This window comes from Dermochelys coriacea, chromosome 5 (genome assembly GCF_009764565.3).
Source record: "Dermochelys coriacea isolate rDerCor1 chromosome 5, rDerCor1.pri.v4, whole genome shotgun sequence".
Classification (NCBI taxonomy): domain Eukaryota; kingdom Metazoa; phylum Chordata; order Testudines; family Dermochelyidae; genus Dermochelys; species Dermochelys coriacea.
In genome coordinates this window covers 129,503,588-129,527,313 of record NC_050072.1, presented here as the reverse complement: position 1 = coordinate 129,527,313, position 23,726 = coordinate 129,503,588, and the positions used below count along the sequence as shown (strand labels likewise).

General features: G+C 39.3%; 1 protein-coding gene across 2 annotated transcripts in view; it reads left to right on the top strand.

Moving 5' to 3' along the window:
- The window catches only part of DGKQ (diacylglycerol kinase theta), a 160,236-nt gene that overhangs the window by 92,671 nt on the left and 43,839 nt on the right, over positions 1 to 23,726 (top strand). For both annotated transcript variants that reach the window (XR_006281247.1, XM_038403042.2), the window contains exons 7-14: positions 1,403 to 1,471; positions 11,744 to 11,844; positions 13,500 to 13,723; positions 14,716 to 14,806; positions 19,509 to 19,563; positions 21,856 to 21,917; positions 22,191 to 22,341; positions 23,414 to 23,452. Coding sequence is in view for 1 of the 2 variants with exons in the window: in XM_038403042.2 (XP_038258970.1) it covers positions 1,403 to 1,471; positions 11,744 to 11,844; positions 13,500 to 13,723; positions 14,716 to 14,806; positions 19,509 to 19,563; positions 21,856 to 21,917; positions 22,191 to 22,341; positions 23,414 to 23,452 (792 nt within the window). In the remaining variant the exon portion in view is untranslated. The remainder of the gene's footprint in view (positions 1 to 1,402; positions 1,472 to 11,743; positions 11,845 to 13,499; positions 13,724 to 14,715; positions 14,807 to 19,508; positions 19,564 to 21,855; positions 21,918 to 22,190; positions 22,342 to 23,413; positions 23,453 to 23,726) is intronic.

Genomic DNA, 23,726 nt, shown 5'->3' with positions numbered 1-23,726 from the left:
GGGCACACTGCTGACTCATATCCAGCTTCTCGTCCACTGTCACCCCTAGGTCCTTTTCCATATGCTTCATGGGATCTCAAAGAGAATTATGTAATCTTACAATTTCTCAAACCTGCAAGACCACACAATCCTATAAAGACATAACACATTTGGGTGGGGGTTACAGTAATAAAATAGGAAAAGACCTACATAAACATAAATAGGAGGAAGAGGAACAAGCGAGGGTTAAATAGACTGGAACTTGTTTTTTTACTTGTTGCAACATTATTATAACTCTTCACTGAGAGATCTGTCAAGTCCTTTACTCTTCAGTAGTGAGAATCCTGGTAAATGGTAGTTTTAGAGAAGGGAAAATTACTGACCTGTAATTCTGCATCTTTGAAGATTTCATTTTATCCGGATTCTCTCACTCACTCACTCACTCACCCACCTTTCCTCAAATCCTGGAGTTTTATCTTTGTTGAAGTGGTGTTTGGGGGCCTTGATTTTTTTTTTCATCTCTTCTTGTCAGATTTTTAATAATTTTTTTATTGGCTGACTTTTGTTTTTAATTTTATTTTATTTTTGGCCAATCACAGTCAGTAATTGATCGGAGATTTCCAAGGGCAGCAGTTAAACTGTGTGGAGGCCACATGTCTATCAGTATGGTGGTCTGGCTTGTGTTCCACCTTGCTATTGCTGCTCTTGGAGAACCAAATCTGTCAAGAGGAAGTTCCATCCGTCTTGCACTAGAGAAGCAAGACACAGGAGTGAGATTTCAGTCAGGATGATACCTTCAGAGAAGCAAAATCACAAGTCAGTAATTTCCTCTTAATTATTTTGCCAACATTAAACATTTGAATATATAAACTACAAATATCATCTAATACATTGACTCTCAGTTTTAAGTAATAAATCAACTCCAGTTTCCTCTTCTAGAGCTGGACAAACAAAATGTTGTGTTATTTGCAACTATTCAGTTCTAGAATTATTTTTATTAAATTGATAGATCTGATCGGACACCATTTAATACTCTGATTCCTGTTACAGTGTCGTAGTTTAAAACTTATAATCAGAAAGTATATTTTTAATGTATAGGCAGACATGACAGGTTGATGAAATTTGAAAATAGTAATACTGAGACAATCAGTGAGAGAGAATTTGAGGCTATGACCCACACAGTGGTTACATGTTAATTCTTATTGTCAATGTGTGTGTTACACTGCTACATTCATTGGGATGTTGTGGTAGTGATTTCAGTTTTAAAAAGCTAAGTATTGGAAGAGGAAATGTGGTCGTTGCTGTAGTGTATGCTCCCCCTGTGACTTTTTGTTACTTCCATTAAACTATTTTAAAATAAGATTCAACTATTATTTTGTGCAATTAAAAGGTAACCTTTTCCTTGAAACTTTTCTTTCCACAGATGAAGATGAGGATGTTGATGGCTTAACACAAGGGTCAGTGAAAGATGCCCAGATTTCAACAGATTCAAGTAAGTCGAATTTTAGTAAATTGGGAATATTGGCTCAACACAGCCTTTGTTATATTAGCTTAACCTGACTTTTCTTATGAAGAATAGTACTCCTAAATAAAGCTTCACTTTGGTCAGACAATTACATTCTAATGGTAGGTTTCAGAGTAGCAGCCGTGTTAGTCTGTATTCACAAAAAGAAAAGGAGTACTTGTGGCACCTTAGAGACTAACAAATTTATTAGAGCATAAGCTTTCGTGAGCTACAGCTCACTTCATCGGATGCATTTTGTGCTCACGAAAGCTTATGCTCTAATAAATTTGTTAGTTTCTAAGGTGCCACAAGTACTCCTTTTCTTTTATTCTAATGGTAATTACAGATCTTGTGTATTCAATATTGGGTCAGCACATCTTTATGTATATGAAGTGATAATGGATAGGCCCTTTTGTGAAATCCACTTCAGCATTTTAGTGAAAAGAGGTGATGGTATTCATAAGATCATTGCAGTCAGCCTTCTCTCAGGGTGTTTTCCACAGGTCAGAGTTAATCGCTTTCTGTAAGTAGTATTCTCTGTAATTCACAGCTAGGCATCTCTCACAATAGCAGTTGAGAAATCATGTGTTTGTATTTAATGATCTGATAATGTTAAGTGATAGATTTGGAGGGCAGGCAGTACATTTCTTTAAAGCACTAGCCTTTCATCCGTGGCTACTTGGGTTCAAATCTTACCAAGGACATAAGTAAAATGAGGTCTACCCTCTGCTCAGGTGAGGCCCAGTAAGAATAAATATAGTGGTGTTTGTATGTCAGGATTGAAGTCCATTGGCAATTGCGCAGTACAGTTTTTGTACCCATTGACTGCTCTGTATTTGATATTAGCTATTATTAATCTCATTTTCTTGACTAGTGTAGTCAATCACAGTTCATTAAAACAAAATAAAAAGAAGTGGAATAAATGACTAAAACCAGCAAATCTTCACATTTTTCATGATGTGGTTGCATAAATGGCTCTGGTATGAAAAAGTAGATTGAAGAAAAAGTAAAGAAAGAAAGACAGCCTTCTGTGTCCCCTTCATGTTCTTTCAAGATCTAAGACCATTGAGGAAATGCCATGTGACAAGGGCCGTTCCAGATCAATACTTAGCATAGTTCTGACATTGTGCTCAAATGTGTTAGTATGTCCCCTTTATTTTAAAACAGGGTTTAAACTTCACTTTCTCTGGATGACTGTGTGGAATTTATGATACACCACATACTTCCATATTGTAGGATCAGATTGTGACCAGCTATGGTTTGTCAAATAAACTTGCACATTTTCCAGTGGGCAGCTTTTCAAATAGCAAAGTGAAATAATCCTTTATGTGCCAGCACCTGTTTTTACTTCTATATCTTACTGACTGAGGCTGGTATTTCTCCATCAATGGCCGTTAAAGGGAGTGAGATGTCTATCCTGGTATCTCAGATGGCTTGGTTGACACTGTTAGTCCAGTACGCCTTATTTTATACGGACTGACCAAGAAGAGGAAGACATTGCACTCAAAAAGAGATTCTAAACTTTGCTTTTCCTCACATATATTTCTCTACAGTGTCAATCAGTAAAACTGGGGAGAACAGGAACACACTGTACATTTTCAAAGACTAATGCAAAGAATCTTTAATCCTGTGGTTTAAATAAAGTGGTTGTACTAAAATGAATTGTTTCCCCTTACTATATATTAACACAACATAAATGGATACAGATGTTCCAATATAACTGGCTCTCTTTCATGCCCTGATTTTTGATGATCACTGTGTTAGGAGGAGAGAAATTCTAATGCTTCTATTGAAAACAAAGGCATTGTGCTCAGTGGGAAGTATTGATTAATCATTGGCTAGACACTTTCAGATATTAATGTAACTGATACCAGGTAGTAAGGCTTTACTCCTCCTACAGCTTATCCTGCCCACTGTTGTACGTAGCACAAGGGACGAGAGAGATCCACGCATTGACTTTGTAGGTCGAGAGAGATCCACTCATTGACTTTGCAGGAGGGATCTTTAAATTTGTTGCATCAGTGTTTCAAGTCAAGCTCTTCTTTCAGAGTGCACAGACTTTTACTGTGCAAGGGAACATGATACTAGAAATGGGGGTCACCTTTACAGTTATGGTAGCTAGCCTGCTATTTATCTTCCAAAAAAGATGTAGTTGTTGTGTTTTTCTCAGTTTACCTCACAGATACAGCTCTGTTTAAAAAAAATAACACACAGGATATTTTTTGGGATGTGAAAGAATAGATATCTGGCCAACTTTGGTTTGTATGACATGCTATTTAAGTTAGAGAAGGAACAAACGAGAACCATGATAAGTGTACAAAATAAAGAATGGTTTATAAACAAAGTTACATTAGGATCTTTGGTTCATCCTTTCTCATAATGTGAGAACAAGGGGATATTAAATGAAATTGATAGGGAGAAAAATTAAAACTGTAGAGGCTTTTTAAGACAATGCATTATTAAACTGTGGAACTTATTGTAACAAGATATTATTGAGGCCAAGAACTTATCGGGGTAATTAGGATATTTTAGATGGGTAGCACAGATATCCCAGAGTTACAATAATAAATATTTTTTAAAAGAGTTTGGGAAGAGATCTGAACCCTCACACATCAGGACATAAAGCAGCATCTACAGGCTTGTCTACACAGGAAAGTTATATTGGTATAAGCTAAAGTGTGAATTTTAACCAATATAACGTAATCCCTGTGTGGTCACCCTTATTCTGTCATGAAAGCCTTTTATTCTGGTGTGAGGCTCTTTTTTCTGTTTAGCTGATGTCTTTTGGGAAGGGGTTTAAGCTAACCTGAAAAGAGTTGTTCCTACAGAGGGTTGTACCTGTTAAACTATACGGTATTACTGGAGACGGGATACCCAGGATGTCAATTCCTGTGTTCCTAGAGACAATGCACATTGTTCTTAGCTGAGGCCATGTTTGAAAATGATGCTGAACATAAAGAATCACAACCCTAGTCTGGCAAACACACAACAAAACAGGCTTTAATTTCCCATCATTGCTAATATTTCTTCATAACTGGAGATTTAGAGGATGGAAATGCTGTTTGGATGATATCATACAGATGTAACAAATCCCCAGAAGAGAGATCTCCATAATTCTCAAAGTAAAAATTATTTATGTTGAGCTCTTAGTTCCTGGATCTGCAGGAATCCCGGAACATAAAGATGTTAGAGACTCTGCCTCTGGTTGTGTGCTAGAAATCAAGGCAGGTTGAGGGTACATGCAGCTTGCATGGTCAGGCCCTGATGTTTTTGTTCATTTAAGACTTCTATCGGTCACCGCTGGCAATGAGAACCCCCTGCTGCCCAAACAGGTAAAAGTCTGTAGTGATTATTCGCAAAGGGTGTTCATTACAGACTGGAATTTACAGTGTATTGTGTTAGGCACTGAGCCATTCTTCCCGAGGCTACTTCCCATTGACACTTAAGAGTAACAAACATCTTTTGAAAAATGCTGTTTTGCAGAGTAGAGCTTCAGCCAGGTTGATGGCTTTAGTGTGATGCAAAGCTCAAACCTCCTCCTCTGGCTGGATTGTCAGTGTGTGACTTTTGAAAAGGAATAAAGACGTTCTGAGCATCACACACTGTCTTCTTTTGATTGATTGATTTTATTTTAGCTTTACGGTTTTTATGATTTGGTTTAATGAATTAATAAATTAAGACTGCCCTCACACTTTCACTCAATCTGTCCTGTTTGCAGATTCCCTTTGATCCCCTATGCCAGTCCAGATACTTAGGTATAATTTGTCCCTGTCTGCAGATGGGGATAGTATGCAAAATGTGTTCAGAGGTGTCATCCCTTGTACACAGGGGGCTTGCCCTCTGTGTAAGCTCATTGTTGGTATTTCCAACAGGTGCAGGGATCAGTACTTTTGCTGGCAGATGCAGAGGATTGAAGGGAAAAGAAGAGCTTGTGACCCCAGAAATTCCCCTTGCACTGGGACGCTCGTGCTTTGTAGCTGTCCCCAGGGAGCTGCTTACTGCCTGTTGTGGGACTCAGCGTATCCGACACCCACAGGTTTCCCAGGGAGTAACCAAGAGGACACTACTGGGGCAGCTGCCAAGGAATACTCTCTCCCTTCCCTTCTCTCCCCCTCCCCTTCATCGTGGGGGGTGGGGGGCCTAAAGGATCATATCCAAGAAACAAGGGGCAAAGTGGGCCTTTGCCCCCATCTGTTGCCCATGAAGACTGCAGCCTGTTTGTCCAGTGGTCCCCAACCTCCAGGTCATGGGGTAGGACATTGTGATGTGAGAGTGGACATGTCCAGATCAGTTGGCTCTGCACCCTGCTTGGGCAAGTGCTGAATCTGCTGACAGAGAAACGGAGGTGTTTACTGAGGATCTGCGAGTGGATGCTGCACTTTCCAGAGTGGCAAAGGAGAGAATAGGTCTCAAAGGTGGGGTTTCACTCTGCTCCACAGACAAGTCCGGTCTTTTTTGAAGAAGACATTTGAGCTCATTACAGTGCTTCACAGGTAATCATGGGTGCAGCTTATTCCTCTGGGGCACTGCTCAGACAGATTCAAAGCCTATGATCCGTGTCCCCTGAAGCTAGAGGTGAACAGAGGAAAGTGGATCAGATGCTGCTGTGATTGGAATCTGCAGTGGAGCTCGTGGCAGATGGGTGAAAAAGTTCCATGAACAGCTGTTAAGGTCCAGGGTGAGCATGCAGCCACTGTGTGAAAGGCTGGCAGCTCTCACAGCCTTGTGGTCCCAAAATCCCTTAGAGCTGGAGTTTCAGCCTGTCTCATGGTAAGAAGGTGAGACCCCAGTACTGATGAAATGACCAATGATATATTCAGAGAACCAGGATGACATGGGGAAAGAGGTTGGTTTTTCGAAGGAACAACAGCATGACATTTACATGATTCTTGTCAGTTTCATAGCTGCCCCACTGGGTTTTGAATGGCAGCAATGAAACTGACCAGAGTCTTGCTAATTTCTCCTTGCTGCTGCTTGGCACAGCTGAGAGCAGTAGAAATCCAGGTACTGGAGCAGCCAGGGTAAGGAAGACAGCACTGCAGTTGGTTTGCACTCCATTCAGATTTGGAAGATTTTCTTATTTTTTCAAAACCTTAAATTCTGCTGATACTGTCAGATTAGGCTCCCGTGCTTGCCAGGGAAAAGCTTCCCACTCATCATTGATAGATATATTTTTCAAGCTGTGCTTAAGATTTTTGAAAAGTAAGAAAAAAATAAAAACGCTCTCCCTATCCACAAAACTCTCAAAATATGAGGAAATCTATTTTGGTGTCACCAAGTATTACATATCCCGTCCCCAAAGAAACTCAGCGTTTCTGAATCAGGTTTCGTGGTTTGGTAAACAAGTACCTAACATTGACCTTGCAGTAGCCTCCTGCTTAAAAAACAACAAAACCAAACCAGTTTTGCTCTTTAAATTGAACAGCTCTGAAAGAACCCATTGATGGGAAAGATAAAAGCCCCTTTCAGAAGGTGAAACTATGATTTAGTTGTAAGAAGAGACGACTTGAGGCCTAAAGACTTGAGGAGGTGAAAAAAAATCTGTTGCAAGGAGCCATTTGTATGATACATCAGTTGATAACTGTCATCAGAAATCATCTTATAATTAGTTACATAGTAGAAAGAAAGTAGGTTAAGCTATATGCCAACTTCATTTCACAGTTGATCTCCCTAGCCTTTTCCTTTAACAATGAGAATTGAAGAGGCTACTAACATAAATAGAGCCTTATCTAACATAAATTACAAATATTTAAATATCTTTTCCAAAAGAAAAGAAGTCAGACAAATTGTATGCAAATTATTTATATAATGACCCCTTTGTGATGGGTTAACACATAGATCAGAATAGAAATATTTGTATAAATGACTAGTTGTGGTAATAAGATGCTGACCAAAGAAGGGGTGTCATACCTAGATGACTGATTTTAATAACGACTGCTTTGAGCATTAGCATCAGAATGAAAAGTGTGGGGTTCATTTCAGAATGTGGACCTGATGGTCAGTCTAGGGGAAGAGTTGTGTAATCACATACAAATCTTTCTCTTAGAATACAGTCATTACCAACAAACAAACAAAAAAATTGTATGTCCTACTCTGAAAAGTGTAACATTTATTAAAAAAAAAAAAGAGTCCTGTTGAAAGAACTTCACTGTGCTGATTTGAATCTGGACAGACATTCTAGTTCTTATTAGATACAGGATATTCTGCATACTCATAGTTAAGTGGCCTTGCATGAGTTCATTCCCAGCAGCTGAAATGAAGTAAAACAGACAGTCTTTCATCAGATTGTAATACCAGACTAAATCAACAGACCTTTTAAGATGGATTATGCCAAATAAATACATAAAAAAGGATTTCCATTTATCTGAGGACACTTCCAATCTTTATCACCTATCATTATATCCCCAAGGCAGCTTCTGGAAAAAGAATTTGGGCTCTCTTAATGTTGTCAGTCCATAAACTATATCTAGATCGTGTGTTTGTTAAAACGATCTTACACACTGTGAGGCTTCTATAAGATACCCATTTTTAAAGCATTCCTATAGGAAAGAAGAAACTTGAGGTCTGCTTCCAAAATTCATTCCACAGTGGCAATAGACGGGAATGAAATCTTCAGCAGAATCAGGGAAGGTGGAGATCAGTAAGGTGTAGCTCTAGTAAGCGTTGTTTGTAATGCAGATGGCTGAACCGGTAGGTTGGTTCATGTTGTCTTTGAGTTGAGCATTATAGTCACACTTTTTTCCTTCTGTAAGCACCCGCCTTTTCACCCCTTATTTGCTACGTTAACTTGTACCCATTTCCTCCCTAGCAGTGGCTTTAAACATAGCTGCAGCCTTTTTGTTCTAGATCACGTTACATACTATTTGGATGCAGTGGAAAGGGCTGAAGTGAAAAGCACTATAGAGGTGACAGCACTTGAATAGAGGGGACCACGGATACAGCCTTTGGCTGCAGAATTTTCAGTACTATGATTCTTAAAAGATTTTCTTCTCCTCTTTCTTCCCTTTTTCCCCCAGGGAGAGACTTCTTCAGGCTTATGGTGAATAGTGGGAACCCTTTAATTGAAGGGGGCATTTCCTAACCTTGACATGTTTATCCTTTCATCAGTCTTATTACAGCCTTAAGCAGTGCAGAGCCATCTATCTATGCCCTGCCCACCCTGCTTCAGAACAGGACCGATCTCCATGGTATCCAAAAACCCTAAAATAAATTCAATACATTTCTCCCTTGTCATGGAAAATCAGAACACGGTAGTGATGATGCGTGGTGTACAGTAACTTAGGGTGGCTGTAAAACATCCATGTAACGGAGGCAAAATTTGAGCACTTATTGTATTGTCTCATATTGTAGTGATCCTTAACTACTCCTGACAGCTGCTTTGACCAAGCTCCTGCTGAGTAATGAAATGTTCCTCTTGTACGTGCTGCAGAGTGTACAGTAGAAGCTCTTGGGTGCTTGTCTTTGGGGGAGTTTGGAGCTCTACTTTAAAATGGATCTTTCCCCCTGAGCTGCTGGCATGGTGATCTGGTTGTGGTGAATCACAGTTCAGAGCCGTAGGTCACAAGCTCCTGCGGTGTCCTGTGCTCAGCTCCTGAAGGACCAATGCTCAGGACAACATTGATGGGCTGCAAAAGGAGCAGCATCCATACTGCCATAGTATGGCAAGAGGGAAGATCCACATGATGGAAGGTTTTTGAATGAGGGGGAAGTAGCAGGGTGACGAAAGAAGAAGAAGAAAGTGTTGAGTAAAAGACCAATTGAAGTAAACACTTCTCAACAAACTAAAGCATCCCACTCTCCCCCCCCCCCCCACACACCTCATGGGAGCCTTCTGTGCAAGGCGAGCATCCCTGCTGTTTAATGCAGCCCAGCTCTCCTTGCTTGTCATCACACAGAGTTGGAGAATTTTTATTTCCACGTCTGGTTTCTTTCATAGCCGTTGTAGCCACTGTTGTAATGAGGAGAATAAACAGGACACTTGCAGCCACTTGTGCATAAAAGCTCCTGGTCATAACCCATACCTTGTAAAAATGTAATATAGACAAGATCTTGACTCTTGCACCCATTTTGTACAATATTGCCATCATGAATACCAGAACAGAGTGAGTTCCTGGGCCTGAGAACCAGACCTACATCTGTATTTCTTATCACTTCCACATTGAGTGGAACTTGTTCATAGTGCTGCCTGGACGCCTTCACCTGCAGGTATGAAGTTATACAATTCTGGGAGTCATGCCCAAAAGACACTGGCAGCACCTTAAGAGGCCATAACTTTTGTGTTATGATGGGGGTGGGGGAGGCAATGGAAAAGCAAAATCTTAGAGGAGGGGGAAACCTAACTAACAAATACCTTTCTGCCCCCTTCCCCACCCCAAATCTCTGCCAGTATCCTTATAATGTGTGGGCTTCACCTCTTAAGAAAAGTGGAAAGGAAATAGAAGTCTTGCGCTTCCTATTGCAAGACAATAGGCCAAGGGCAAGGGCCATAGAAATATAGGCCTTTTGTTTGGAAAGATTCTGTTCGTTATGAGCATAATTTGGTATGGACCATTTGTTCCAAGCCAGGCCTGTTAATTGTGGTGACAGAATATATAGTAGAACCAGAGATGATCCATAGGATATGCTGTTTCCATGTCTCAGATGGCTCTGAAAGCTTGCAGCAAGATATTGAAGTGCCCTGGCTGCGTATTTATTGTCTGTGTTGATGGTTTACCCATCATTGTAGTGTCTGGGTGCCTGATGAGTTGGGCTGGATATCTCTGTGGGATTCTGCGCTTCTATACCTTGTTTTTGCAGTAGCTAGTTTTTCATTTTTCTCGTCCATGTCCACCCATCTCATCTGCTGTCTTCTTTTTGTGGGAAATTCTGATGGGTTAACACAATAAATGGAACATAGATATCAAGATTATTTGCGGGCAAAACCCTTTGAGTCCTTGCTGTCATACTCTGAACTAATTCCAAGTGAGGGAAGAAGTTGCAAACCAGCATAATTAAGTGCACATACATTTATTTCTGTTGAGCTCAGGATTCATTCTTCACGTGCCTCATATTAAGGTACAAAAAGGATTATCTTTCAGGCTTTTATTAGTTTAATGGTAAAAGGTATTTGCCCACATTCCTTAAAGGTTGTGCTGGGTTTGTGACCATATCAGTGTGTGCTAAATGCATGAGGAGGGGTTGGTTACGACATCAGATTTGTTTGAGAATGCTCTCAACATTGCCAGTGAAGAGTGACCTAGAGTTCAAACTGTTAATCACACCTCTAGAGCAAAAATGGTTTATCTTTTGTGCAGGAAACTGGGTACAATCCGTGATATATTGCTGGACTTCTCTGTTCATTGGAGACTGTGGAGGGGACTAAATATAACTACCCCCCTACTCCCCACACCTCTTCTGTAGTAATGGGCTCAGAAGCGTGAAAGGTATTCCTCAGATTGTAGCCCCTTATTAATGAAACAAATTTGACCCCCATGTTGCAGGTGGCAAGATGACTCTGATGGATTGGTGGTCTTACACCGGCTTAAAAAACCCCAAACATTCTGTAAGATTTCTGTGCAGAGTTAGAATTTGTTTTAAATTTGTGTAATTAACTAATATTTTAAAAAAATGTTCAGTGGAGTGTACCAGATTCCACTACTACCTCCATTTTGTGGAGGGCTGAAGCCAAAAGCCTTGATTTGTCACCATTTGGGAGGTATTAGTTTGCTGTCTATCTATATTTCATGATTTGTTGCAGTTTTTATTGAAGATTTTAGGTTTAAAATATAATGCAGATCAGGAAAACATTTAATTTTTAAAAATTTGTGGGGCAATTTTAAATTTTCCCTTTGACATTTAATTGGCTTGTAGATACTGGTTATTTTAAACAATGTTTTGTTCTCTGAATCACAGTCATCAGACTTGCCACAACTGTTCTGAAGGCATCAATCTGTTGTTTTGGGTTCCATGTTGTTGAATTGGTAAAGATTAGAAATTAAGGGGAAAATAATTAGAAAATCATGGACAAAACACTTGGATGAAAACTAATGGTGAAATTGCCATTTGAAAGAAATTTTTAATTCATTTTCCTCTTAAGTTACATTTTAGCCTAACAGCAGGAAAATAAAAGTAAACTTAATAAAATGCAAATAAATGTTACTCTTTAAAACTGGTTAAAAACAGATTTTTGTAAGTTGCATTGTCCACTAGTTGCGTGTACACTTCTTATTGTGACATGAATATATTAAATGTTGTTGTAATATAAATATTTGTTTTTTGTAGGTAAACAAACATTAAAGATATTTGATGGGAATGATGCAGTAAAACGCAATCAATTTCGACTGATTTCCGTTCCAAGGATTGCAAAAAGTGAAGAGGTTGTGGTAAGAGACTCTCAAATGGATAATGTTTTTGTCTGATAGATTATGTTGGCTTCCACCTATTCCAACATACAATGATTTACAAATGTAATGCATCTCACAATGACGATGACAAAACCTGCTTGTACCCTACCTGGAATATTAGAACATAATTTGGTTCTATCTATCACTGTTGATATTCCTGGTACTTCCGACCATTTTATGAGGTACTGAGGTTAGATATGCAGACTGCAGAGACTTCATAGATGTATGGAGCAACCATTATGTGTTAAGCTGTAACTCACCTATCCTGTTGAACATTCAAATGTGGTTTTAGTAATAGCTGGGATATTGGCTGACATACCAGGGTTGCTAACAAGCCCCCTATTCTTCTCTCTAAATATATAGTATTTAAGTATTTTAACTTCAGTTTGGAAAGTCACCAGAGGGTTAAACGTACATGAAACAATCTTTCAAGACTGCTGCTTATATCTGTTATTTCTGTTTCTCAAACAAGGCGTACTAAAATTGCTGTTGAATAAAAACCCAACACTCTGCCGAATGAGGGAAAAGACAGAATGATAGGAGCTCTTCCTGTGTTCACTCTTAAAAGCACTCCAATAGATGCAGGGTAGAAACCTATATAGAATATTACCAACGTTTTTCAGCTTCAGTCAATAAATAACTGTTGTTATATACCCTCTTCTGCATTGATAATGTGCTCAAAATTAACTGAAATTTTGAATTTTACTGTTGATGATCCACATCTAAAGATAATATGCTGTGCAAAAAATGTTTGCTATTTTGGATTGCTTGGTATTTTTCAAGCATAATTATTTTGGCTGTTGTCTTCTCCCAAATAAAAAAAAAATTCCTAGTCCACAAAAAGTGCCATCCTGGGACACATTCGCTCCAGGGTCTGTTGTGGCTGAAGGTGATGCAGGCTGTGATAAAGGGTCTCCAATTTTGGAACTGGGCTGTAATGGCACAGGAAGGCTACAAAGTTCCCTCTGCTGCAGGTGGAGTGTCTTTACCTGGCCAGGAGAGCCCCAAAGAGTGTGGTGTGGACCTGGGGAACAGAATGGTTGTGAAGCAGGGATGATTAGCGCATCCAGGGCTTAAAGAGGTCTCTTTGATTTAAACCTGGATCAAAGGCAGGCAGCTGTATGCCCCACAACATAGAGAAGTACAACTTACTTCTCCGTACAAGAGTGAATCCTGAAGCTGTGTCTCTATTGCATCTCACTACATTTATATTAAAATGATAAATCAATAGCTAGACAAAAATACTCCAGGCACCATCAAAAGCTATATATTGGGATTCTGGTGAGAAATTTCCTCTTGTGTTTTATATCACTAAAACTTCATTGCAAAACTATATGCTTATTTTCTATAGTGGCCTATCAGCTGTTTTTATGTTGCTTTAAAAGAATCTTTTAGAGTAAGTGAACTGACTGACAGGTTTTAGAGTAGCAGCCGTGTTAGTCTGTATTCGCAAAAAGAAAAGGAGTACCCGTGGCACCTTAGAGACTAACAAATTTATTAGAGCATAAGCTTTCGTGAGCTACAGCTCACTTCATCGGATGCATTTGGTGAAAAAAGCATAACTGTGTCCCAACCATACATCAGTGCACATTTTCAGAGGAGGGCGAATCACTCTATTTTCTGTGTTGTTGTAGGAGGCAGCGCTGAGGGCATACTACGTAAATGATGATCAACAGCACTATGAGCTCCAGACATTTTCTCAGCAGACCTTGTTTTCTGATGACATCGTCAACAGGAATGATGCCACTGAAGAAACCAACCCAGGTCCAGTGTTCAGAGAGGCGGTTCCCGAAGCTTGGATCATCAGAGCCAAATCTAAGGATCACGAAGTAATAAGAATTTATCCTGGTTGGCTGAAGTGAGTGCTTTCCTTCTTTTTGCAAGGTTACTCTGGTCAGACAATTTTGCCTTCTCTTGTGGCCAGGAAAATGTGTTGCAGTCTTTAAAGTTGCATGAGGGTAAAGGAGGACAAAATCCACTACATTTCAAGGATTTGTGTTGGTGTAACAGCTATTTATTTTTTTAGCTTTCATTTTTCTTCATTTCTAGACTCAACATTAACTATTACATGATTTAGCCCCCAATCGTGCATGCTTAAGAGTCAACAGGTGCCTGTGCATGATCGGGCATCTTTGTTTAGTTGTAGCATGTATTAATCCAAGGAGACATAACTTGTTAAGCAAATTGTATCCATATACAAATGATGAGCAGAAGCTTTCTTGTGAGAACTTCATATTTTTAAAGGGAACATTAAGATAAAGATATGCATGTTACATTCTTTTCCATGTTAGTAATAGGTTAGATGATTAAAAGAGGTTTTTTTAAAATCTTACTTGTTTTTTACTACTGAAACTGTTTTGCATTTTATGCACCCTCCACAGTGAAATAAGACTGATCAGTTTATAGTCACTTTCGTTTTATAGTTGCACCTTTCATCCCAAACATTCCTGAATTGTTTCATGAATTGTGTATCTGTTCTTACTGCTGAGATTGACAACTTGGTCCCAGTTGTATTGACAAAAACTTTACTCCACGGTCCTGCAAGTGAGGCTGCACAGATAGAGGCCCATGGGTTTCAGTGGGCCTTCATACAGGCCTACATGTGTGAAGTCACCAGCAGTATTGAGGCTTCTGTGACTGGTCTCCGGGATAGTGGGTTCCCACCTGTCCAATGTGAGTGGGACTGAGGCTTGTGGACAGCTTAATTTTATCAGCTGGTAACAAATTTTTTACTGAATGGGGCTGAATTGTAACTGGGATCTTAGAGGGGAGCTCTTCAGATCCTGGTGCAATTTCCTGAGCTAATCCAATTGCATAAGTGATTTTAATTTTAAATATTTTTTTGTCTAGAGTGGGAATGGCATATATCTCTCTACGAATAAATAAGGAAAGCACCACCCAGACAGTAATTAAAGAAGTCCTCCTGCAATTAGGACTGCAGGTAAGCAATATAAAGCTCATAACCATTTCTTTGTGCCTTGTATGAACTATCCTAACAGATCATTCAAAAGAAAAAGCATACTTTACAAAAAATTTATGACTTTTCCTGTACTAAATAATCTTAATGCTCAGCAAATGATAACTCCTGCCTTGCATAATGCCAAAATTGGGGGTAAAACATTACCTGAACATAATAAAACAGACAAACAAGGTGGGTAGGGTAATATCTTTTATTGGACCAACTTCTTTTGGTGAGAGAGACAAGCTTTCTGACATGGCTACCGCACTGCATAATACAACAGACCAAATAGCTCTATACTGACAGCCTCGTCCATTTCTTACGGGCCAAGCAAATTTACTCATGCAAAGAGGAGAATTCTCAATCTAGAGCATACGTCTTTTGTGCTTGTGTATCTCTTGAATATTGAAATCGGGCTGATACGCAAGACCAAGTCCTGCTGGAACTGGAGAAAACCTTGCATTCTGGTTTGAGGTGTCTTCTGCATTGTTCCGCTCGTGGGATGTGCTGGCTAGTGTAGGTCACGTGGTGGAACCTTCTCATAGCAGGGCCTGTTGGCGCGCTCATGCATCTCTACTGTCCCTCCCATCTGCATTCCTGAACGTGCTGAGGGCAAGATGATAAAATGGCATGCGGCACCCTCGGCTGCCTTAGCATCTTCTACCCACAGCAACAGGAGGACGTACGCCTATTGGGTTCTTTTGGAGCCAGCTCCTTCACTTAGAAGACCGTGGTGCCTTAGTTTACTGTTTCATAGTTTGTTAGACTTAGGATAAGTTCACTGTTAAGGCGAGTTTTATTTTTAGTATAGTTTAGAGAGAGCTGTTTGATTCCCATTACTGGTTCCATGGCAGACCTGAAGTTGAAGAGACCAGGCTTTCAAAGGTGCAGCTCTTGTCCAGCAGTCTTCCCAGCATGGTTGTCTGTAATAGCTGTTTGTTGAGTGCTGCTGTACTTCGCGATGCTCTGTTGGCAGCGCATTCAACCCAAGAGCACGCAAGGAGTTCAAGAACAGGCTGAAAGCCCTACTGTTTCAAGAAGGTTTGTCTGTGAAGCCCCTTGGAGATGGTACCTCTTCAGGGTTCTGATCAGAAGGTGAAAAGTCCAATATGTGTTTTGGACACCTCTGGGTTTCAGAAAAAGACCACAATGCAGAAAGCTCTGTCTCTGAAATTTTGTTAGGAACGCTATTTACAAAGATTGATATAAGTCCATTATAATTTTTTTGTTTCCTAATTGACCAGTTGCCATCACATCTATTAAAGTTCACTTTCTGTATAAACTAGACAGTTAAGAAACATAATGCCTGACTTGAAAATACTGGTACCGGGGAGAGGGGGCCAGTTAAAGTTAGTTTTGATCTCTAAATAAGTTAAGAGTTGCTTTACCAAATAGCTGGCCAACCAGGTGTATTCCATAGCGTGCTCAATGTTTGAAGCTCTCTGTGTGTGCTATTTGGATTAAGATCCGGATTATTTGCAATGGGTGGTGTTGGCGAAGGAAATGAAATTATTTTACCTCTAGTTCTATTCCAAACACATAGAATAGCCTTTGCTAAAGGATGTATGTAAAATTCTGGTAGGCTAACAGTGTTTACACTGTGCTGTTTTCTGATGTGGTCCTGCAAAATTTATTCCTGTGATCGATCCATTGTCCCTTATCCTCTGGGCAAAAGGCTTGACAGCCAGTGCAAAAAGTAAAGGAGACAATGGACATCCCTGCCTCGTCCCTCTGTGTAACTGAAAGCGGGGATTTAACCCCATTAACTCGCAAAACTGCTTTTGGGCTGGTGTGAAGAGCATTATCCATTAAAGGAACCGGAGGCCAAAGTCCATTTGGGACAGGATTTGAAACAAAATTTTCCATTCTATTCTATCAAAAGCTTTCTCTGTCTAATGATAACAAGGGAATTGTATCTTTTAACAGTGATATGGCTGTATAAGAAGTGCAGAAGTCTTTTCTATTGTTAGGGAGAACCACCACAGAAGTTCTTTCATAGTTTCTGGAGTTCCTCCCCTAGGTGCTTCTCAAGGGACCCATGAATACCTCCTCAAATATCTTGTAAAATTCAGCTGGAGAGCCATTGGGTCCTAGATTTTTAGCACTTTTCTTACTTTCTGTTGCCTCTAGGATTTCTTCTTCTGTTATTTTTTTAATCTAAAGTTTCTTTATCAATTTTCCTTATCTTTGGCAAGCCTGCTACTTCCAGATATTTCCAAATAACTTCAGAGCTGGAGTATCTGAAGTATAGAGATTTTTATCGGCCGCAAAACTAGCCCATATTTAATTAGAGAGTGTAACTATCTTTTGCTGATTGTCCATCCCAGCTATCAAATATTACTCCCACTGGTTCATGATCTGACCATATAATAATGCCAGTTTCTGCAGATCTTGTCTGCTTCGTTATGGATTTAGAGATCAACATTACATCTCTTCTGGTAAGGAACCGATGATGGTGTGACTAAAATGTGTAATCTCTTCCCCTGAGAGATTGAATTGTTGGCCCAGTGACTTCAATGCAGCATCTGCTTCCCTGTCCGTCTTGTCTTTTTTATCAGCTCTGTCCTGGTAAGGAATTGGTGTGCAATTGACGTCTCCTTGAAGTTTAATTCCCTCTTTCCCCAAAGTGTTGCTGTGTTTTAAAGAAGTCACTGGAGATTTTTAAGAACAGTTTGGACAAACACTTGTCAGGGATGGTCTAGGTTTACTTGGTCCTGCCTCTGTGCAGGGGGCTGAACTAGATGACTTCTCAAGGTCCATTCCAGCCCTACACTTCAATGATTATTTGGTGGAAATATGCAGTCTTGGAGCTAGAATGAAAATTCTAATAGCTTCACTAGTTTCCAAAAGCTCAGTTTCTTCACAGTAGTGCGTAGTTCTCTGGTTAGCAGCTGCTATCACATCCCCTGGAGTTGATGAAGCTCACACTAATGCATCCTCTGAGATAGCTCTCTACATAGCTCTTGGTTTTGGCTAGTTTGAAACACTATGTACGTGTGGCATGTACGTTTCCATGGGCAGGAATGTCTGTCATCTTAGCAGGGGGAATTCTGACTTATGTGAAAGCTCCTGCTGTACAATGTTTCTCATATCCAGCAGAGCAGATACATTTGTACATCAACTGGTGTTCGATGCATCCGATGAAGTGAGCTGTAGCTCACGAAAGCTTATGCTCTAATAAATTTGTTAGTCTCTAAGGTGCCACCGGTACTCCTTTTCTTTTTGCGAATACAGACTAACACGGCTGCTACTCTGAAACCTGGTGTTCGATGATTATCCAAAGCTTGTGGATGTCGAAGTCCTTCTTTGAGAGATTCCAAATGCCGTCAGCCTCAATTTAATAAAAAAAGTGAACCTAGGGATTTTAGTTAGGGATTTTGTCACTTCCTAGTCAAGACCTGTTAGAAAGGTATCATGTCCCCAAAGTCTCATGACCTATTCCACTAGAGTAATGGTAACACTGAATGTATGCTTTCACCAGTTCCGTGTAGCAGTATCTAGAGCAGTGTTGGACAATCATATTATTAAATCCTTTAATAGTAAGGATACCAGCTGTTTTAATCTGATATTCAGGTTTTAAGCTGCCCATTCTGGTGTGTAAAAAGAAAAGGAATACTTGTGGCACCTTAGAGACTAACAAATTTATTAGAGCATAAGCTTTCGTGAGTTACAGCTCACTTCATCGGATGCATTTGGTGGAAAATACAGGGGGGAGATTCCCCCGGTATTTTCCACCAAATGCATCCGATGAAGTGAGCTGTAACTCACGAAAGCTTATGCTCAAATAAATTTGTTAGTCTCTAAGGTGCCACAAGTACTCCTTTTCTTTTTGCGAATACAGACTAACACGGCTGCTACTCTGAATTCTGGTGTGTGTGTGTCTGAAGTGAGTAGTATGGGGTGATTCTCTTCTATTCTGAATGAATGATTCTAAGCAAGGACTAAGGGGTATGTAGATAAGACTCCTCCTCCTCCCCCGTCCTAATGTGTCAAGACTTTAAACAGTCCCGTGTTCATGCAGTGTTTTGCTCCCAAGAGTATGGATCTGTGGTGTCAATAGCTGTTAGATAATTAATATACCTTGTTAGTGAAGTCTGCTTCCACTGGTTGGCCTGATAGGCCAATGTTTTCACTACCATTTGTGAGAGCTGTGTTCCATTCCCCATTCTGCTCCCTTTGGCAAGATCGTCCATGTGGAAATGTTTTAATAGCCCCACCAGCTGCTGAGCGGGGAGAGTTAACTGTGCTGTTGAGCAGCTCTCTCTCCAGTTGATTTATGGGTTGCGTTGGTTAGCTAAGAAATGGGTAAGTTTGAGGCTTTGTTGGGAGAGACAATGGAAATGGATAGGGAAGGTTTTTCCAAAGAAGGAAAAGTACAAGTCAGTATCTTCCATTGTGGTTTTCTTCTGTTGGTGGAAAAAGACAAACTTTTGAGCTCCACAGAGCTATTCTTGAGGCTTTGACCCGAAGAAGAGCTCTGTGGAGCTTGAAAACTTCCCTCTTCCACCAAAAGAAGCGGTCCAGTTAAAGATATTGCCTCACCCAGCTTGTGTCTCAAGTTAATTTAAGATATTTAATTTTCTTGTGCCTGTTAATATTATAATGTAACTACTAAAAGAATACAAAACTATGACAAATTTATTACCTATTACAATGTACATCTAAATGTGTTGTCTCTTGGCAGACGGAATGCCTCCAGAATTTCAAACTTCTTGAAGTACTTATGGGCAGTAAGCAAGGTAAATTAAGAGTTATTTGCTTTTCCATCCCCATGAATAACTGTAGTTGAGTCCTGTAGTATGCATTTATGTATTTTAATTTTAATACATCCATATTTAATTTTTACAGTTGATCCCTCAATAACTGATAGATACTTGGTGTATAATTATGCTGAAAAATGTTGAAATATTGAATCAGAAATGCTTTTTTTTAATTGTCACCATAGATTTTTTGTTTAGTACTTTATTCTTCCTTCTTTGTACTAAAAGAAAGCATATGTCAAGGTTGTGTTTTCTGAAGAGATGTGCAAATATGAGATTTTTCAGGTTAGTGGCCAAACCAAAAAATCACGGGAGGGAGGGGGGCAGAAATCAGTTCAAGTTGAACCAAAATGGAGTTTTGTTTTGTTTTTTTTTTTCCCTTCCCCCTGACGAAAAGCAAAAGTCGAAAAAATAGTTTTGGGTTAAAAGTTTTGTTTTTGAAGGCTCTAATTTTTTTAAAGAAACAGTGAAATTCCAAAACAAAAAGTTGAAACATATTTCAGAAATGCTGAAACAAACTGTTTTGAAGTTATTGAAAATTTTTATTTGACTGAAACAATTTGTCAAAACTGACCTGAATTTGTTAATTGTTTTGGTTGACACCAATCTGCATTTTTTCAGTGGAAATGATGATTTGCATGAGAAATTTCACCCAGCTGTCTAGTTTTCTGCTGCATACTTACCCACTGATGAAAAGGACTGTTTTTTGGGAGATACCCTTTGATGGCAGCTGTTATTTAATTGGGGTCAATAACTTTGTTATTAAAGCAGATCACACACAGGCCAGTGCAGAGAAGCTTTTTGGTGCTGCTGTATCTATTCCATGAATAAACTAAGAATCTGAGTTCAGGAATATCAAAGCACCTTTCAGGAACATGTAGGGCTGGATGCTCCGGTCCCTGTAGCGGCTGTGTTGCTCTGGTTGGAGGGACAGCCTGGTGGTGAAGAGGCTAGACTGGGACTCTCAATCTGGGTTCAGCCCAGTCCTGCAGGAACTCTGTGGTTGAGCCAGGAGCTAAGGATGTGTCTACACTGCAAAAAAAGGTGTTCTTAATATGGATTAAAGTAGCAGGGAAGACACAGCATTCAGGTTAACAACTCGAGTTAAAGCCCCTAGGGTTAGGTCTACAGAGCTGTGCATGGCCTAGCCTACCCAGGCTAGCTTGAATCCAGCTTGTGTGGGTAGCTAGCAATAGTAGTGAAGACATCACAGTGCTGGCTTCAGTGCATGTAGTACCAGCCCGGCCTGGACCCTGGCTATGCACTTGCCTCACTAGTCTAAGCTGAAGCCCACAATTCACTGTCTTCACTGCTCTTGCTAGTTGCACTAGCTGGAGTCAAGCAAGCTTGGAGAAGCCAGCCCATGCGTCACTTTTGCTGCATAGAGATACAGCAAGGGGAGCCTGGGGTTGAACTTGTGCTTCTAACCCGAGTTAAAAGCAAAGGTGCTGTGTCTTTACTGCTGTATTACCAGAGTTAGCGAACCAGAGTTTGAAACATACCTTTTATTTTCAGTGGAGACGGACCCTAAGTGACTTGCCCAAGGTGTTTCTCACACTCTGTATTCCAGTTCCCAATCTGTACAGTGGCAGGATAAATTAAAGCGTGTGAAGCACTCGAATACTCTTGTGATGTAGGCCATAGAAATACTTAAGTAGAGTTTAACATGTGATTGTAACCTTTCCTTGTTTCCTTTATAACCATAATGAATTATGTAATCATAAATCAAAGACTTCATCAAATTATTTCATCACAGAACCCTGGGAATGGGGTTTATGTTTTGTATGTTCCTTTTGCTGCTGATTTGGTTTTGCAGCAGTAGAGCAAAAGGGCTATTGTTTAGGGTCATGCATAACCTGTGCATCTGTTTGCCACAATGGTAATGTATTAAAATGTCATGGTTAGTGTTTTCTTCTTTATCTGTCAGGATGAGTCATGTTTTTCCCAATCATTTGCTTGCTGCAAAATGTTACTATCCTTAAAATAAATATATATATTAAGGGTGTGGGTCCAGAAGGGTACTTAAAAGCTTTGTGCAAATTAACAGTAGTGCAATTTAAAGCCTCTTCAGAGTTTTGCTGCTGAATATGGCTTGTAGCTTGTGTTTTCATATTTCTACTTGTATTTAATATTAAAGAAAGTGGTAAAACATGGGTCAAGGCATTAATTTCCCTAAAACAGTCATTTTTATTTGCTTTTGCTTTTTATTCGAGTTATGTAATAATTCAGACTTTTTAAAGAAAAACACTATCATTGCTTTTATTTCTCTAGTGCAGCGAATGGTGCTGGATGACCAGGAGATGATCCTTAGCAGACTTAAGGACATAAGAAAGGTAAAGAAATAATCAATCTGATTTGTGCTTTCTGATCAGTTGGGGGAATTTTTATTTTCATTAAACTGAGGAGCTGCAGCTTCTATATAGGCTCATAAACAGAACAGTCAGGTTTTGGAGCATAAGTTTTTGTAATTCGTAATTCTTTCTGAGCACAAAGTTCTGGTTGTGACTGGCATTGCTTCAGAGCTACATCATTTTTTTTTATGACGTGTGTTTTCTCCTGCTATATAATGTGTTGTAGTATGATTATTTCTGATTTCTTTTTTCTAGACTTCAATACGTCAGATGACTCAAACAAGATTTTACATTGTAGAAAATAGTAAATCTGTTGTGCGGGTAAATTTGTTTGTGGGTGGCTTGCCACCTCAACTCTCTGCTGAAGAATACACTAACATCCTCAAGGATGACTTAGCTATCAAAAGTAAGTCAAATAGTGTTATCTTTGGACTACAAATCCTTGATTTCACTGTCTATTCCTATGAATAGAATAACATGCTATAATAAAATTGTGTTCCTTCTCTTCCAATTTTGCTTATATATGTTTGTGACCTCTTTGTTGGCAAATGTTGTCTTGCAAAAATCACCATTTTTTTTTCTTGTTACATTTTATCTGAAATAGTGACATTTTCCCTCTGGTTTTATCTTTAGAGCTCTGCAAATCCGTGGATATCCACTTTATATCTGTGGATCATTTTTGCGGCTCTGATGCGGATACAAATTTTGTATCTGCACGGGGCTCTGTGTATCTTAACATGCTGACAGTTCTGTGTAAGAAATAAAAATGTATGTGACAGCTTGCTTTTTGTTTAAGAGGATAGTTAGTAAGGCATTTGGGTCGCCTTTATATATACTTGGTTACACTGACCTTTTTAGCCATTTTTCTAAAAGTACTATTACTTTCTGTTTAAACAACATAGGTAATTCTAAATGAGTGCATTCTCTAAAAGTAACCAGCTGAAAGTCAGGTTTTTTTTAATCAAAGAATATGTAAGATTATATTATTCGTTCCCCAAGAATACTACCTGGGATTTAACTTCCTTTAAGAAGGTAAATTTAGTGAAGTTAACAGATACATTAATGGTACCTGTCATATGGCAGACATGACATATGAGTTCAAATTGTGGCAACACAATTTAATTCAGAAGTGAAAAGGGGGGAGTACATTTAACAGTTTTGTCTTTATTACAACTAATATACCCTTTGCTACTGAAAATTCACTTTGTACCTTCCTACAGTAAACAAATGTATCTTTTCATAGTCTCGTGTAGCTTTTACTTTTCAAAGTTAAACACCATGGGGAATATGTCTTCTACTTGTACAAGTTTAAAAAACAACCACCAACGTTTAAGGTGACTTTGGAAGAGAGAAAGTGTTAGTTGGGGATGCTATTTGTTTTTTGCGATTTTAAAACATTTTTGTTTTGAAATCAGTGCTTTTAATATTTACTGTTCATCTACCCAAGTCTGAAGTACATTCTCTTTTAATCTTTGCAGCAAATCTCCTTTCTTTGAGTCATGTTTACTCAATGCAAGGTAAGCCTCTAATGTTTAAACTGAGTTTAGTATTGTAAAAACATACCAACCTCCGAAATTCAGTCACATGCTAAAAGCTCGAAGATGAAAGAATGTATTAGAGATCTTATCATCTCAACAAAAAGTCTTTAAAAATCAGATGTAAAACATGGTAGCGTATTTATATAAGCCCCAATATATTTTATTGGAACCTTCTTTTTTATAAGGTGGTTTCATGCCTCATATGAATGTGATGAAGTTCTGTCTGTTAAAAGTGAGTTTTGAATGTTAATTT